This window comes from Podarcis erhardii (genome assembly GCF_964252035.2).
Source record: "Podarcis erhardii genome assembly, chromosome: 3".
Taxonomy (NCBI): Eukaryota; Metazoa; Chordata; class Lepidosauria; order Squamata; family Lacertidae; genus Podarcis; species Podarcis erhardii.
This window is the reverse complement of record NC_138507.1, coordinates 69,769,633-69,784,112: the sequence shown is the minus strand read 5'-3', so window position 1 is coordinate 69,784,112 and position 14,480 is coordinate 69,769,633. Positions and strand designations below refer to the sequence as shown.

At 41.4% G+C, this 14,480-nt stretch overlaps 1 protein-coding gene across 3 annotated transcripts in view; it reads right to left on the bottom strand.

Annotated features, from left to right (window-relative positions):
* Window positions 1-14,186, bottom strand: part of SNX9 (sorting nexin 9) — a 46,237-nt gene extending 32,051 nt beyond the window's left edge. For 2 of the 3 annotated variants that reach the window (XM_081856284.1, XM_081856286.1), the window contains exon 1: window positions 11,955-12,261. In XM_081856284.1, coding sequence (XP_081712410.1) covers window positions 11,955-11,966 — 12 coding nt within the window. In that variant the 5' untranslated portion in view covers window positions 11,967-12,261. Of the gene's footprint in view, window positions 1-11,954; window positions 12,262-14,130 lie in introns of those variants that run through there. The other variant, XM_081856285.1, reaches the window with a different exon arrangement.
* Between the last annotated feature and the right edge of the window lie 294 nt (window positions 14,187-14,480).

Sequence of the window (14,480 nt, the reverse complement as noted above, 5' to 3'; positions counted from 1 at the left end):
TAAAAAAAGACCTCTAATAATTTGTACTTAATGGATGCATGACAGCTCTACCATAAATTGTTCTCCATCCCCAAGGATGAGCAATGTGGGGCAGAAATAAGGCCCCTTATCCACATGATGTATAGCTAGTTGTCCAGTTGTAAACCTTTATGGGGTGAAGTTTTGGTAATTACAAAGGCCTGGTTAAAAAGGAAAGTTTTTGCTTTGTGGTTGAAGATATAATTTAGTCCTGGAAACCTCATATTATTTCAAATATGCGATTTTTGTTGTTATTGAATTACATCTCTGGTATTTGGAATTTAATGTCATGCATGGTGCTTCAAGCACCATACGGAGAAGTTGTCACCTTCTATACAGCAATGGATTAACTATTTGATCCCCTGTCCTATCCCTATTTAAACTAGCAATGCGTCAGTATGCGAAGATAGCACGTCAATTTTAGTTTTTGTATGAATATTTATTTGCATTGTTCAGAAAAAAATACTGCTGACATCAGGAATCAACAAAATCTACAGCTCTCCACTCATTTATGTACCATGAGTAGGGAACAGGAGTCAACAAGGTCTCTTTTCTCCCTATGGAACTAATTACTTCACACAAACAAAGAAGTGGAACAATAACTCCAGGGCTTTGTATTTTATTATAAAAAATACTTATATCCTGCCCCACAGAGCATACAATCTAAGACTGGACACAGGAAAAACAACAAAGGGGAGGGAAAGGGAGGTGGAGGCAAATGGGAATGCAATATGCAGTTGCTTCAGTTACATGTGCTTAGGCTTAATTACAGGTTTGGTTTCAATCAAAATTGGTCCCCAATGTGGCTTACAAGAATCGTGCATTCTGTGTTGTTCCTGCTCAGTTAAAAACACAAGAATAAGTTGGTTTTTAAAAAATTAAATTAAAGCCACTTACTGAATCTTCATAAGATATACTATCAGTTTTCTGGTTTTGTCAAATGCAACAATGTTTATTAGGGACTGACAGCACCCTAAGAAGCTGCTGTGAATCAGAAGCTGAAAATTAGATCTTATTCTGGCCATCTTATTATACCCATTCTCCATCTGCTGGACTCCACAGCATCTGGTCCTGATAAGGGTGTGTTTCTTAGACATGAGCCCCAACAATGCGTTCAGTTGTGGCATACACTATTTAATAGACGGCTGTGCTATTCATGCTCATTTCCATGCTTTAGTCAGGGATGGGAACTTGATCCAACTGGCAGGTTTCCTCCAACCCTGTAGGCCAACTTTGATCGGTGGGCACCTATTTATCAATCAGCTGAATCATTTTTATGTCAGATGACAAATTAAAAAGGGCTCACTGAGCAGCTTTGAAGGCTAGCTGCAGCACAAATCACTTACCAAGAAACTGACCAGGCCCAGAAGTCAGAGATTCCTGACTGCTTCTTTATTAAGTGTAGACTAAAATGCTTAGGGTGTTCTACTGTCAGGAAAAACAGGGCAGTTCATCTTCATATCACAGTGGTACCTCAGGTTACATACGCTTCAGGTTACAGACTCCGCTAACCCAGAAATAGTGCTTCAGGTTAAGAACTTTGCTTCAGGATAAGAACAGAAATCGTGCTCCGGCGGCGCAGTGGCAGGAGGCCCCATTAGCTAAAGTGGTGCTTCAGGTTAAGAACCGTTTCAGGTAAAGTACAGACCTCCGGAACGAATTAAGTACTTAAACCGAGGTACCACTGTACTGAAGTGCCTTATGCATGATAAAAGTAAGTTGCAGCAGTGTCCTTGTCATAAGCTGTTTGAAACCTTGGAAGCTAATGGGTTGTGGAACACAGTGGTGGACAGTGTTGCTAGCTAGTCAAATTTTGACTGCAGAAACACATGCTGATAATGCTGTCGTGTTGTATAAAGTATTAACAAGAAGACTGTCATTCTGCCGGTATCATGCTATGAAAGAATTCAGTAGATCAGGTGATAGTAGAAAGCTGTCCTTACTCCACTTCCCTTGTTTTGGACTTTTTGCTTGTATTAGTAGTGTAAACCAGTAATTCGTGCATGCTTTCCATTTGCCTTGAGCTCCCCAATTTCCTTCTCTACTAAGTTCATTAAATATGTACTTTCAGAACTTGCCCTAGTTTTGCACATTTCAAAAATGAAATATTGTTAGAATTAACTTTTGTTCAGAAAGTATTTGTTCACTACAAAACCAAAAACTAATTTCTTGGTAGAGCATGAGACTCTTAATCTCAGGCTTGTGGGTTCAAGCTCCACGGTGGGCAAAACATTCCTGCATTGCAGAGGGTTGGACTAGATGACCATGGTGCTCATTTCCAACTCTACAATTCTATGATTCTATGAAAAGTACGAGTCCAAATTAACTACATCTTTTATAATGTAGCATGGGAAAGATGATAAATTCTGCCTAATTTTTATGTAGACCATATATTGTCCACATTTATTGCCTGGATGATTGACTATGTGAGCCTTGTGCAAGGCACAGATGTTATTTAAACAATTATGAATATACAAACATGTTGTAGTGAGGAATTCATTCTTAGCACATAAAACTGGTTGGATTACTGTCAGGAAACCTGCCTGGGTGCTTTAGAAACAAATAGGGATGCCACTCTGGGAAACAATTACTAGCACTGTTGAGTGGAAATAAACTCTTCAGCAAAATGTAATTGCAACATGTTCCAAGTCTTTTCCAGACACAAAAACATTCTCAGAATGTTATTTTTCCACATGGTTTCTAAAATCTCACTGACTATGCAGAATACATGCCTGTTGACAATATATTTTAATGCTGTTTTAACCACTGTTTTACAAATGGACTGTATATCTAGCTGTGTGTCAGCGGCGGCTCAACGAATGAAAGGCCACGTCAGAGTCTACCTCAGCACGGTGCGGGGACTGTCCACGCTGCTGAAAAGCCGTGTTGGGGTTGCTTGCCACCCCCTACTGCGCTAAGGAAAAGCGGACTCTCAGCGGGTTTTCAAATGGCCCTGTGGGCCAGATTTGCAACTCACTTGGGTCCTGCAGACCCTAGATTGAATACTCCTGCTCTAATGAGTCAATAAAATGAGCACTGTTCCAAGATGTTTTGCTCCTACATTGTTTTCTTAAGTTCTAAATTATCTTGGAAGAATATTTTTTTTAAAAAAAACTGCTGAGCTTCACCAAGCCTTTAAAAAACGGAAGGAAGAAATCTGTTCTGTCAATTAAGGTCAAAGCAAAGAGTTTCATTCCCTACATGCAAAGATTCCTTGCCCTAACCAAAAAGAAATAAGGGGGGTGGGTGGAATCCAGCACACAACCATGTTTATGGAAATGTTGGGTTACCAGCACAGCAAGTAATGCCATTAAAGTTGCAGGGAAGATAACCATTTTCAGGAATGAACAACACCCCATATGGCAAAATATACTATTTCTATCATTCAGTAGCATAATGGAGCAAAAAAGGACAGCACTTTCCCAATTGTTTTCTTGCTCATCCTTGCAACAGGATGAGACTGCAAGAAAAAAAGAATGACTGTCTAGGATACATAGTACATCCACATGAAGTAGAAGCAACAATGGGGCTGTCAATAAAGCTTCCATTAAGCACTAAACACTGGCCACACGCACACACAACACTAGGCCAAACCAAGGCATAATGTGAATAGACTGTTCCCAGGGAGAAAATCAGTCACTTTGATGTTCCCCAGTCTTTTTAGCTCAGTTTGTGATTAAGCTCTCTCTTCCTTAACTATGATCTGTAGTCAAGGATTGCCCTAGGGTTACAGATCATGGTTAAAAAGGAGAGAGCTTAACCATGATCCTGGGTTCAAGTGACAAACTAAGCCAAACTTTGACTTAGTTGTTGCACAGAACAAAAAGGACCAGGAGGGTAGAAAGTAGATGCAAGCTTGCCTCCAAGAGAAAGAATGTTCACAGAGTCCATGTAAGCCGTAGTCTGGCTTGTTGCATGGGCAAACCAAGCCATTATCGTTTAAGAGTCCCAAGCAATGAGGAAAGGGTAGCATAGCTCAGTGGTAGAGCATATGCTTTGTAAGTAAGAAGCCCAGAGTTCAATCCCAGCCATCTCCAGGCATGGCTGGAAAAGACTTCTGAAACACTGTAAAGGCACTGCCAGCTGGCGTAGTAGACAGCATAGTAGCTAAATTGACCAATGGCTTCACTCACTGTAACACAGCTTTCTATTTATCATTCATTAAGTTTGATATCTCCCCTTCAAGTACATGAGGGCTGCTTACAATAAAATATTAAGCCACTATAAAATAAGCTAAAGACTGAACATCTATAAAAGCAGCGTAACATTAATATTAGAGTAGAAAAGCCAAAAATTTAAAAGCCTAAAGAAAATAAAAATGACATTACCTGACACCAGGCACATCAAGTGTACATTTCTGGGGAGAGCATCCAAAGTCCTATGCTTCCTACCATGTGAAATAGTTCTGATCATTCTTATACGACATGGGAAAAATATGGCACGCTATCACAAATGTGTCCTAGGAAACAGTCTAGCATAGGCCCTGCCGCAATTCCTGACACTGCTGCAGTTAAGTTTTTTTTTTTTTAATATTTTTTATTAAGGATTTTCTTGTTTTACAGAAGTGTAGTGCCTCGTTTTTTGTTTTTGTTTTTTTCCCTTCTTCTTCTACCATGTAACGTTTTTACAAAACCGTTTCATTTGTTGAGGCATTAGGGGGAGAAGAAAACAGAAAGAAAAAGGAAAGGGGGGGTGGGGAGAGGGAGGATGGGTGGGGGTGGGGTCGGGTGGCGGTGTTTCTATTATGTTTAATGTATGTAGAGTTTGGTGTCAGCGTTGCTTGTGTTGTTCACTTGTGTTCCTTTGGTGGTGAGAGAGGTTGGGGTTGGCTTAGGGTGTGATTGTTTGCTTGTGATTGGCTGTGGTGATCTTTGTTTTCGTGTGTGAGTGAGGTGGGTGGGTGTTTTGGATCAGGTTAGCCATATTGATTTGTATGCTGTTGGTGGATTATTGTCGTTGTCCTGTTGGGCTGTGTATGTGATAAAGGGGAGCCATACCGGGGTGAAGGCGTCTTCTTCTGTTTGTCCCCGTGTCAGTTTCAGTTTATTAGTTAATTTTTCTAGTAGGGCTGTTTCCCATACTATTTGGTACCATTGGTCCATGCTTACTCCTGACAGGTCTCTCCAGTGTCTGGTTATGATGTTTCTGGTTGCTGAGAGCAGGTGGGTTATAAGTTCTTTGTGGTGTAAATGGGCATTGTTGTCTTGGAAGATGTTTAGTAGGGCCAATTCTGGGGTGATGTCTATTACTTGCTTAGTTATTTTACATATTTCTTGTATGGCTGTTGTCCAGAATAGTTGAATTTTGGGACACTCCCACCACATGTGGAGGTATGTGCCTGAGGAGGTGCACCCTCTCCAGCATTTTGGTGAGGTTCCTGGGTGTATTAGCGCTAGTTTCCTTGGTGTTAGGTACCACCTGTAGGTGAGTTTCAGTGTGAGTTCTTTTCTTTTTGTTGATATGGATTTAAAGGGGGGTTTAGACCACATTCTGGTCCATTGAGTGGGGTTAATCTCATAGCCTATGTCATTCTCCCATTGTTTTTTGATTGTGTCTAGGGGATTTGCGGGATTTTGGAGTAGTATTTTGTATATTGCGGATACTGTCCCTTTGCCGTTTCCCTTTGTTGTTAGGAGGAGGTTTTCGAAGGTTGTCAGGGGCCTAGTTGCTGCTGATTTTACTGTTGGGTTGTTTAAGAAGGCATGTAGTTGGTGTTGTGTTAACCAGGTCATTTGGGTGTCTTCTAGTTTGTCTTGTATTTCTTGTGTTGACAAGGGTTTGTTATTTTTATAAAAGTCTATTAGGCGATATAAGCCTTTGGTTCGCCAGGTTTTTGTCTGGAGGTTTTGTGCTGCATGGTAGAATAATGGGTGGTACGCCAGGGGGATTAGTGGGGATGGGGTTGGGGATAGTTTGCCTATTTGTGTTTTCCATGCTTTGAGCATGGTCTGTGTGTACCTGTTAAGTGTTGTGGGAATTTTCTTTAGTTTGTTTGGGAGGAGTGGGTATGTTGTGGTGCATGTGTTTTCAATTGTGTCCCTCTCTAGGTGTACCCATTGTTTTGTCTCATCTTCTAGTATATATGGGATTATATGGCGTATTTGGTTGGCATTGTAATATGCTTCTATGTTGGGGATTCCCCATCCTCCTTCTGAAGTGGGGAGGTGCAGGTATTTGGGGCTTATTCTTGGTTTTTTATGTGAGAAGATGAAAGAGTGTAGTTTTCTCTGCCAACTGCGAAGTTGGGTTGAGGGGATCCAGATTGGGAGGGTTTGGAATAGGTAGGTTAGTTTTGGGAGTGTGATCATTTTGATCATGGCTATTTTGTCTGAGAGAGTGAAATTCGTGTTATTCCATCTCTTTAGGTCTTTGTTAATTTGTCGCCACAGGGGCTTGTAGTTGTGGAGGTACAGTTTATTGAGGTTTCTGGTTATTTGTACCCCTAGGTATCTGAACTTGGTGTGGCAAAGTTTTATTTTGGTGACCTTCGTGAGTTCTTTTTGGGTGTGCGCTGCAGTTAAGTTTTGAGAAAGGAGGCCTTCAGTTCTTTGCATCACCAGAATCCTGACTGAACTGAACTTTGGCATGGCAGGGGTGGGCTCACCATCATGAGTTCTAATATACGGTAACTGAAAAGTATAAAGTCACCATCTGGCCAGAACAAAGGAAGATTGTAACTGAAGTCATGTGTTCATGTTCCAAGAAGATTATTTTTGTATCATCTGAAATCAATTCATGCCTGTTCATAGACTCCATTTGTAACTATGGGAAGGATCTTTAAAAGGGATGCTCTACATAAAAATAATTATGTTTTATCCAGATGATCTCCAATTTTCTCAAATTTATGCCAAAGAAAAATAACTTCATTTCAATAATGGAAATGTCCTTTTCCCTTTACTTGTTACATAGGGATGCAAACAACGGCACTTGTTAAGAATGGTCATTTCTCAACAATTATGAAAAAAATGAGGTGTGCTTGTTGTTCTCTGACACAAGATGTTGGCAAAATGTGGCACAATTCACATTTCATTGTAAACCATAGTTAATGATTTACAGTAAATACACAGTTGACTCCCCTTGGTAAAGCATTATGTCTGAACTGGGGATCGTGGTTCATGGCAAGCTAAGCTTTTCGGTGTGCCACAACACTTCCAGCTGTATTGTGTTTGTTCAGCATGTCATTGGAAATATACCAACTATTGTGAATAAATTAAGAGGATCCAAAACTTTTCTCCCCATGGACCACTTGAGTTTGGCTGGGGGTCTTGGCAAACAACTTAATGGTTCTTCTGTCTCTTGCAACAACTGTAGGAACCTGTGCTAGATGCTGTTATGATTTTTAATTGCATTTTTATTACTTCTTTTATTTCTTATGTTGTATTGTTTTGTATTACAGTTAGAATTCTATAGGATTAACATTGTAAAGGTTCTTCACAGACAACAAACTACTGTAACTAAACGAAACATAGTCTATAGACCACAGTTTGGAAAACCCTGCAATAAATGTCAAGGTTTTGAGGTGTTATCAAACTGTGCCACAACAAACTAGCATGGTTACCTCACTAGAATTAGCTATTTACAAAAGCAAGAGACTTTGCTTGCTTTTGGGGCACCTGCTCTCAGATCACAGTAGTATAAATTCTTACATTTACTGACAGAGTTGATGGAATGATGGTCCAGTTTTGCACCAACCAGCTAGACTAATGGCCTATATTAGTCTCTTTTAACCTTATGAGATCCTGACTATCCTAACAGACATGTCCTCAAAAAGGGCAAAGCCCCATTCTTGATTATGGCAAGAGAAACATTACCTCATTAACAGGAGGTTTTTAAGAAGAGGTTGAATAGCCATCTGTCATGGATGTCTTAGCTGAGATTCCTGTATTGCAGGGGGTTAGGTTAGATGACCCTCGGGTACCTTCCAACTCTGCAATTCTATTATTCTGTATGTCACTTGCTCACCTAAAGCAAACAGTTTTCCCAATTGCAAGAGCCAGGTCATCAAGTTGCACCCACCTCTCTCAGGTTAACTCTGGACACACACACATACATGGAAATTCTACATCATTGCACATATAGTACACTCATTTCACACATAATGTGAATGAGAATTACATGGGTAGACTGAGTTGTCTGTCATTTAGCTTTACAGAGCCATTGGTCTTTCAGCTTTGAGAAGCACATATTCGCAGCTAACCATTTTAAGTTTCTAGCTGGCAATTTTTATTGCCTGCATCTTATCATCCATGGACTTAAACGCTGAATTTCAATTTTTGAAATAACCAGGTTTAAATATCATCCAATTAGTTGTTTAAAATAGCACTTTAATTTTTTTTAATTAATTATTGAAAATGTGAACATTGCTTCAGGTACCTGCAACTCATATTGAGTTGCTCATATTGAGAGTCAATAATTCGAGAATGTAAACAAAACAGACTATGAAACAATGTAGCACAAGCCTTCCATTTTTAAGCTTTTTATTATTCCTGAATGCTTCCCAGAATCTCAGATATATATTTTTATTTATTATTCACAGTACAATTTCACGTAAGCAAAAGATAGGGCAATCCTCATTTGACTTTAGAAAACTAGCCAAATAAAAGGATGCAGCAAGCTTCTATGTTTACACAATGAAGTTGCATTTGTTTGGCACTGAAACAATGATCCTTCACTTCCTTTCAACACTGAAGTAAGCAAGCACCAATTGGACTACGTTTCTGCTACTGCCTAAGCGGAAAACCTTCAATAGCTTTGGCTTTCAACAGCTGGTAAGAGGAAATTCACATTGCACTCTGGTATTAAAAGTGCTTTGTAAATATATTTCCATGCCATACTGGAAAGGGACATCAACAGAGCACAGTACTATAAACCTGCAAAACTAAGCAATAGCTTTAGATCTCCTCAAAGTGTCCAAAATCTAGGCATATACTTCCACTGATGAATAACTAAGATAAGATTTTTTTCCCCACAGAGGCATTAGACTCGAGAAAAAGTGCCTATGCAAGTCAAATAGCTTATGAATAGACATGTCACTGTACCCATGCTCTATCAAACAGGCACACAGTGCATCTCAAACTTTGGCTTCTCTTCCAAACTTACTCTACCCTCAGCTGACTGGCATGTTAGTGCACAGATTCTGTGAGCATGTGCATGTGAGTATATCCACCACTTTGCATAAGGACTCACAGATTGAGGCTGAGAGACTAAAAACTTTCAGCAGGAATTCCTTCCTTCCTCTCATCCCAACTCATGCCAAGCTCAAGTACCACTCACCCAATGAGCTCTTCACTGGACTGCATACAAGAATGACTGCAGATTATTTATTATCTTTACAGCGGTTCCTTCTCCACAGGTGCCTGGAGTCCTTCAGTAAAAATCTACATATGCCCCATTTTAAAGCAAGCCAGTAAAGAAAAAGTTATAGCAAATTCCACTGAGTGGTGGCAAGTGAAACAAAACTGCATTTCCAATTAGTGGCCTTTCTCCCCTGCTCTTCTTTTTCTTAAAGAAGGAAAGCATGTTACTTCATCAACTTTTTACTCAACTACTGCCAAAGGATATTAAAACTATCAAAACAGTTATTTTTATTTTTGTTGATTTGTTCATTATTCAGCTGTCATTACACTTTTTATTATTATATTATCCGGTGTCTAGGTCCAGACAAGGAAAGGAACTCAATTAAAATAAAACCAGAGCAGGAAATTAAACAAAAAACTCTTCCATTCCAATTTTTGCTGTAAAATGGAAACACTTGATTTCCACAGCCCTATTCACAATTATTTTTAAGACCTCATAACTGCACATCCTAGACTAGTAATAATACAGAATACCAATAATTTTCATAATGAAAGTGTAAGAAAACAATCTACCTTGGTCATATACTTTAACTGAGAACTCACACTGAACTTTAAACTGAGAACTCACACTGAAGGAGTTTCAATACTCTTTCTGTGGTTATTATACCTAAAAACACCACTTCAAAGGAAAGAGCTATCTATAGCCATGGATGAGGTAAGAGTATTACTCAGCAATTGTTCCTTGTGACTAGTTTTTTAAAACTTTGTCTTTACTCATTTTTTCCTTTCCTACTTGAATGCTGAGTATTCAAAAATAAAGGATAAACTACAAAGAACTTGATGCCTTTCTGAACATAAGGATCAATTTAATCAGTACTTATATCCAAGTTCTCTCTAATTTACCTTTCCTTTTTCAGTACTCATAATTCAAGCAGGAAAAGGAAAAGGAGTTGGGACCAACTTTTTAAAACTTATCAGAAAAGTAACACGAGTGCACAATATGGCCTGAATTGGTCTGCAATAAAGAAGTGGACTGAGGCCCATTGTGACTGATCTGATTCAGTCCTGCTTATGCCATGGATACAGTAAATCCACAGATATATTTGCTTTGGCATCTCGTCTATAAAATGGGATGAGTTGCCCGAGGGATATTGCAATAATAATGAATTCTGTAAAAACACTTTTGCAAAGTTAGAGCATTTCACATCACAGACAGCAGTAATAATTACAGTGTTTTAGAGAGTGCTAGGCCTGTTGGCCTTTTGTTTTAGTTTCTGAAAGACTATTAAGAACTTCAAGAATTAAACCACTTTTTTTAAAAAAAGTCAACAGCTTTATCTGGGTAACAGAGAAGAGTCCAAAAGCATGTCTAAACTAAACATTAAAATTCCATTCTAAAGCATATGCATAAACTGAGAAGCAAACATGGTCTCTTTCTTTAAGGACAGATACACCACATTTCATTTTCCCCTCATGTGTAGGTTGGAAATATTAGTTCTAAATATACACGTGATCAAAACTAACATATGATGTAATCAAGGAAAGGAAAAAGGACATATTAAAATCACCTGGTGGCCAATTTTTTACTGCTTGATCTTAGAACTAAAAACAGTAACAGAATGAAGTAGCTGTAGAACATTTACAGTATGAAACAGTACTGATTTTTAAAAATAAGTTTCCACACAGACTATGCTAACATCAATCAGCTGCTGCTCCCTTGAGATATCTTAGCACTTTTCCCCGCCCCAGAAAAGTATTTTTGAAATGTTTTCTTGCAACCCAGAAAGCACATGTAGGCTGTAACTCAAAACACACTAGTAGGAAAGACCAATTGAACACTATGGGATTTGCTTCCCGGTAAACATGCATAGGACTTGGCTGTTAGGATACTACCGGTTGTAATGTCTGCATTACTTCAAGCAACTTTTCAGAATTACAAAACGGAACAGATACTACCAGAGGGACAACCAGTTAACACGCACTGTGTACAAAATGTGATGACACCTAGGAATGGAGTTGGGAAGCAGGTTTTTTTTCTTTCTTCACTGTCACATACTACTGTCTTTAAAACCTGAACTTGGGGAAAAGTTACTCATGGAGGAACAAGACTTTGTCTCCTAGAAGAGAGGAGCCTTTTAACCCAGCGAGTCATTCATTTCACTGTTTACCACGGATTAATGAAAATAGCGCCAGTGGAAAGGAAACTCTTTCCAGAGGCACTCAGAAGTTTGAAGGCTGCTCTTCGCCAGCCATTCCTCCCGTTTGCTGAGACCAAAGCGGAGAGTTGTGCTGGAGGCCCAAACGCACGTTTGCCCGTCTGCCTGGAATAGATTAAACTGTGCCAAGTGACTTCAACTGGGTGGGGGGGTGCCCCTCAGACGCCGCCCTCCGCCATGCCCCGATCCTCAAACCAGCACCGGACCCCGGCGCGGGCGGGCGGGCGGCCGGGCAGGCAAGCCAAGAGTCCCGCCAAAACGCCCTCCGGTTCCTCCCAACCCCCAGAGAAACGCGCCCCACTTGCGAGCCGTTCCCTCAGAAACTACACCCCCACCCACCCACCCGAGTTATTTGAAAACAAACAAAAAGCGGGCGGCGCTGGGGAAGGGAGGCTGCCGTGTGCAGGGCTCGCTTTCTGCTCACCTTGGTGGCCATGGCGGGGCTGCGTGTGCCACCCCCACCAGCAGGGAATGAGCTCCGGGGGGCTCCTCTGGGTCCCTCCTAGTGGGCCTCGGCGCTGGGGGAGGAGAGAAAGGAGGAGGAGGAGGAGGGTGGCGGCGGCGGTGGCTGCCGCGGCTCCTGCGCCCTCAACCAGCCAACCAGCCCCCGGCCGCCGCCTCTTCCCCGGAGTTGGTCGGGCTCCCCCGGCAGATGGGAAGGCGAAGCAGCGCCCGAGCTCACGACAAAGCCGAGCCCCCTGCGCTTCCTTTCGCCTGCCTTTCTCTTTCCCTTCGCCTCTTCCTCGTTCGCTCGCCCATATCCAGGGGCGGAGTTTCACGGAGGGCGTCCGAAACCCAGGCGAGGGAAGAGGGACGGGAAGGAGCCGCCGAGCAGCCCTTTGCGAAGGCAACCCGCCCACCGACCCACCCTTCGCCGCGCGCACGTGATGCCTCCCGAGGCCGCCGCCGCCGCCGCCGCTGCGGGCAACTTCTCCACAGAGAAGAGCCGTCAGCGCCCACTTTTGGGTTCTCGTCGTCCCCACATCCCGTCTCTGCCGACGTGGTTACGACAAGCTCTAATACTCGTCGGCTAAACTTTTTTCCGACAGTGTTAAGCCATAGCATCGAAGTGTCTGTACTGATCCCGTAGCAAGCAGTAGCAGCAGCAATAATAATAATAATGATTTCGAGCAGCAGCTAAAAAGCTGCGCAGTGTCCCCACCCCATGTCTCCCGTGACACCGGCAGGGTTAAAGGAAAACGCACAGCTGATCCTGAATTGGTCAATTGCATAGGGGGAGCCTAGAAGATGGGGTGAAGGGACCTGTGGCCTATCAGATGCTGCTGGATCCCAGCTCCCATCATGCCTGACTTATTTGCTATGCTGGCTGGGGCTGATGGGAATTGTTGTGCAACATCTGGAAGGCTAAAAGATACCCCATCATTGCTTCTAGATTACGATAAGAAACAACTGGAGATCTTTGTTTCATTGGGAGCACACATGTGGGCCCCGATTTCTTCTTCAGCCTTGACTGCTGAGGAGTGCTCTAGTAATCCAGTGTAGGTGTGGGATAGGGGGGATAGTTGTTTAAGGGTCAGCCGGCAGCCTTCACAGACTAGATTCCACAATTCTCTGCTCCTTACAATGAACTAAACTCAATCCTAGGCTGTTAGGTATTCCTAAAACCCCTGAAATAAGTTGATCAACTGCTCATTGCTTGCTCCTTAATCTTAAATACAGTGACTTGAAGGAACACTCCCTTTATTTCATTGCAGCTTTACGACATTCCGCCCCCCCCCCCCAAGAGTGCTTCAACTCTTCTATTGTTAGAGGGTGAAAAAGTCATGACAACTGCAGATCTCAGCAGAATGTGGAAAGCAGGCAAAACTTTTTAAAAAGTTTGACTCTGCGAGAAACCGGTCTGACACAGGAAAAGCAACCACATTTCTCCCTCATCTCATGTAATTTCATATTTTTTCCTGTTATGTATTGGGTTTAACACATGTTATGTTACAAGGCGCGTTCTAACCAATTGTATAAGCGTTGGTAGACGAACGCGCCTTGTAACATAAACACGTGTTAAACCCAATACATAACAGTTCCTGAAAGTGAGATTTTTCCCCTGCTGAAATAAGGTACCGTAATTAGCAGATAAGCCTCAATTTCAGTCCTGCCACCTTTCTAGTCTCTTGCTACTAAAGCTGAGTTCCATAAAGATTTTATGATGGAAGGGTGGGGTGGAATCTACTTGGTGGGCAGGGACACATAGTGAAGGCACTTTTCTTTATGTTTCACAACATGAATTATTCTAGTCCAGGAGCACTGTGGCCTACTGAGATGATAACCAGCACATCATCGGATATGTGTAGTCTAAAGTAGAGAGTTCCAAAATGATTTTGAAGGCTACATTCTCCACCCAGCAAATAAATGAACGTGTCCTACTCACTCCATTTTGTGGCAATGGCCTTGTTAAAAACTTTACTTCTTAAAAAATAAGTTGTGACAGAGATACAGTATATATCAGGATGTTCTGTGGTTCATATTTCAGGTTGAAGAGGAATGTTAAAAATGATTCACGGATTTATCAAAACCCCCAAAAATCTTAACTTTGTGCCACTGCCCATTTAATCCAGTGGAGGAATCTGATACTTGGTGCTTACCAACTCTACAGCCTCTGATGATTATAGAAGCAAAAGAGAGCTGAGTAGACACTGTCAGGTATGTTATATCTCCTAGTCATCATCAGCATGTGATGAACACATAGTGCAGTGCATGATGATATCATCACATAATTACATCATTATATACTGACTTTTAAAAAAATTCATCCAAAATCAGATAGGATTTTTAACACAAAGCAAAGAAAGAGCCTCAAGTGCCCCAAGCAAAGTGGTTTTAGATAATATAAAATTAAATCAAAATTGGAAGGTCAGAATTGTTGAAAGCTGTGTGGATACCAGAGAAGGTGTAGGATCGCTACTCCCACCTTTTCTGGCAGGGCTCCTGTCTT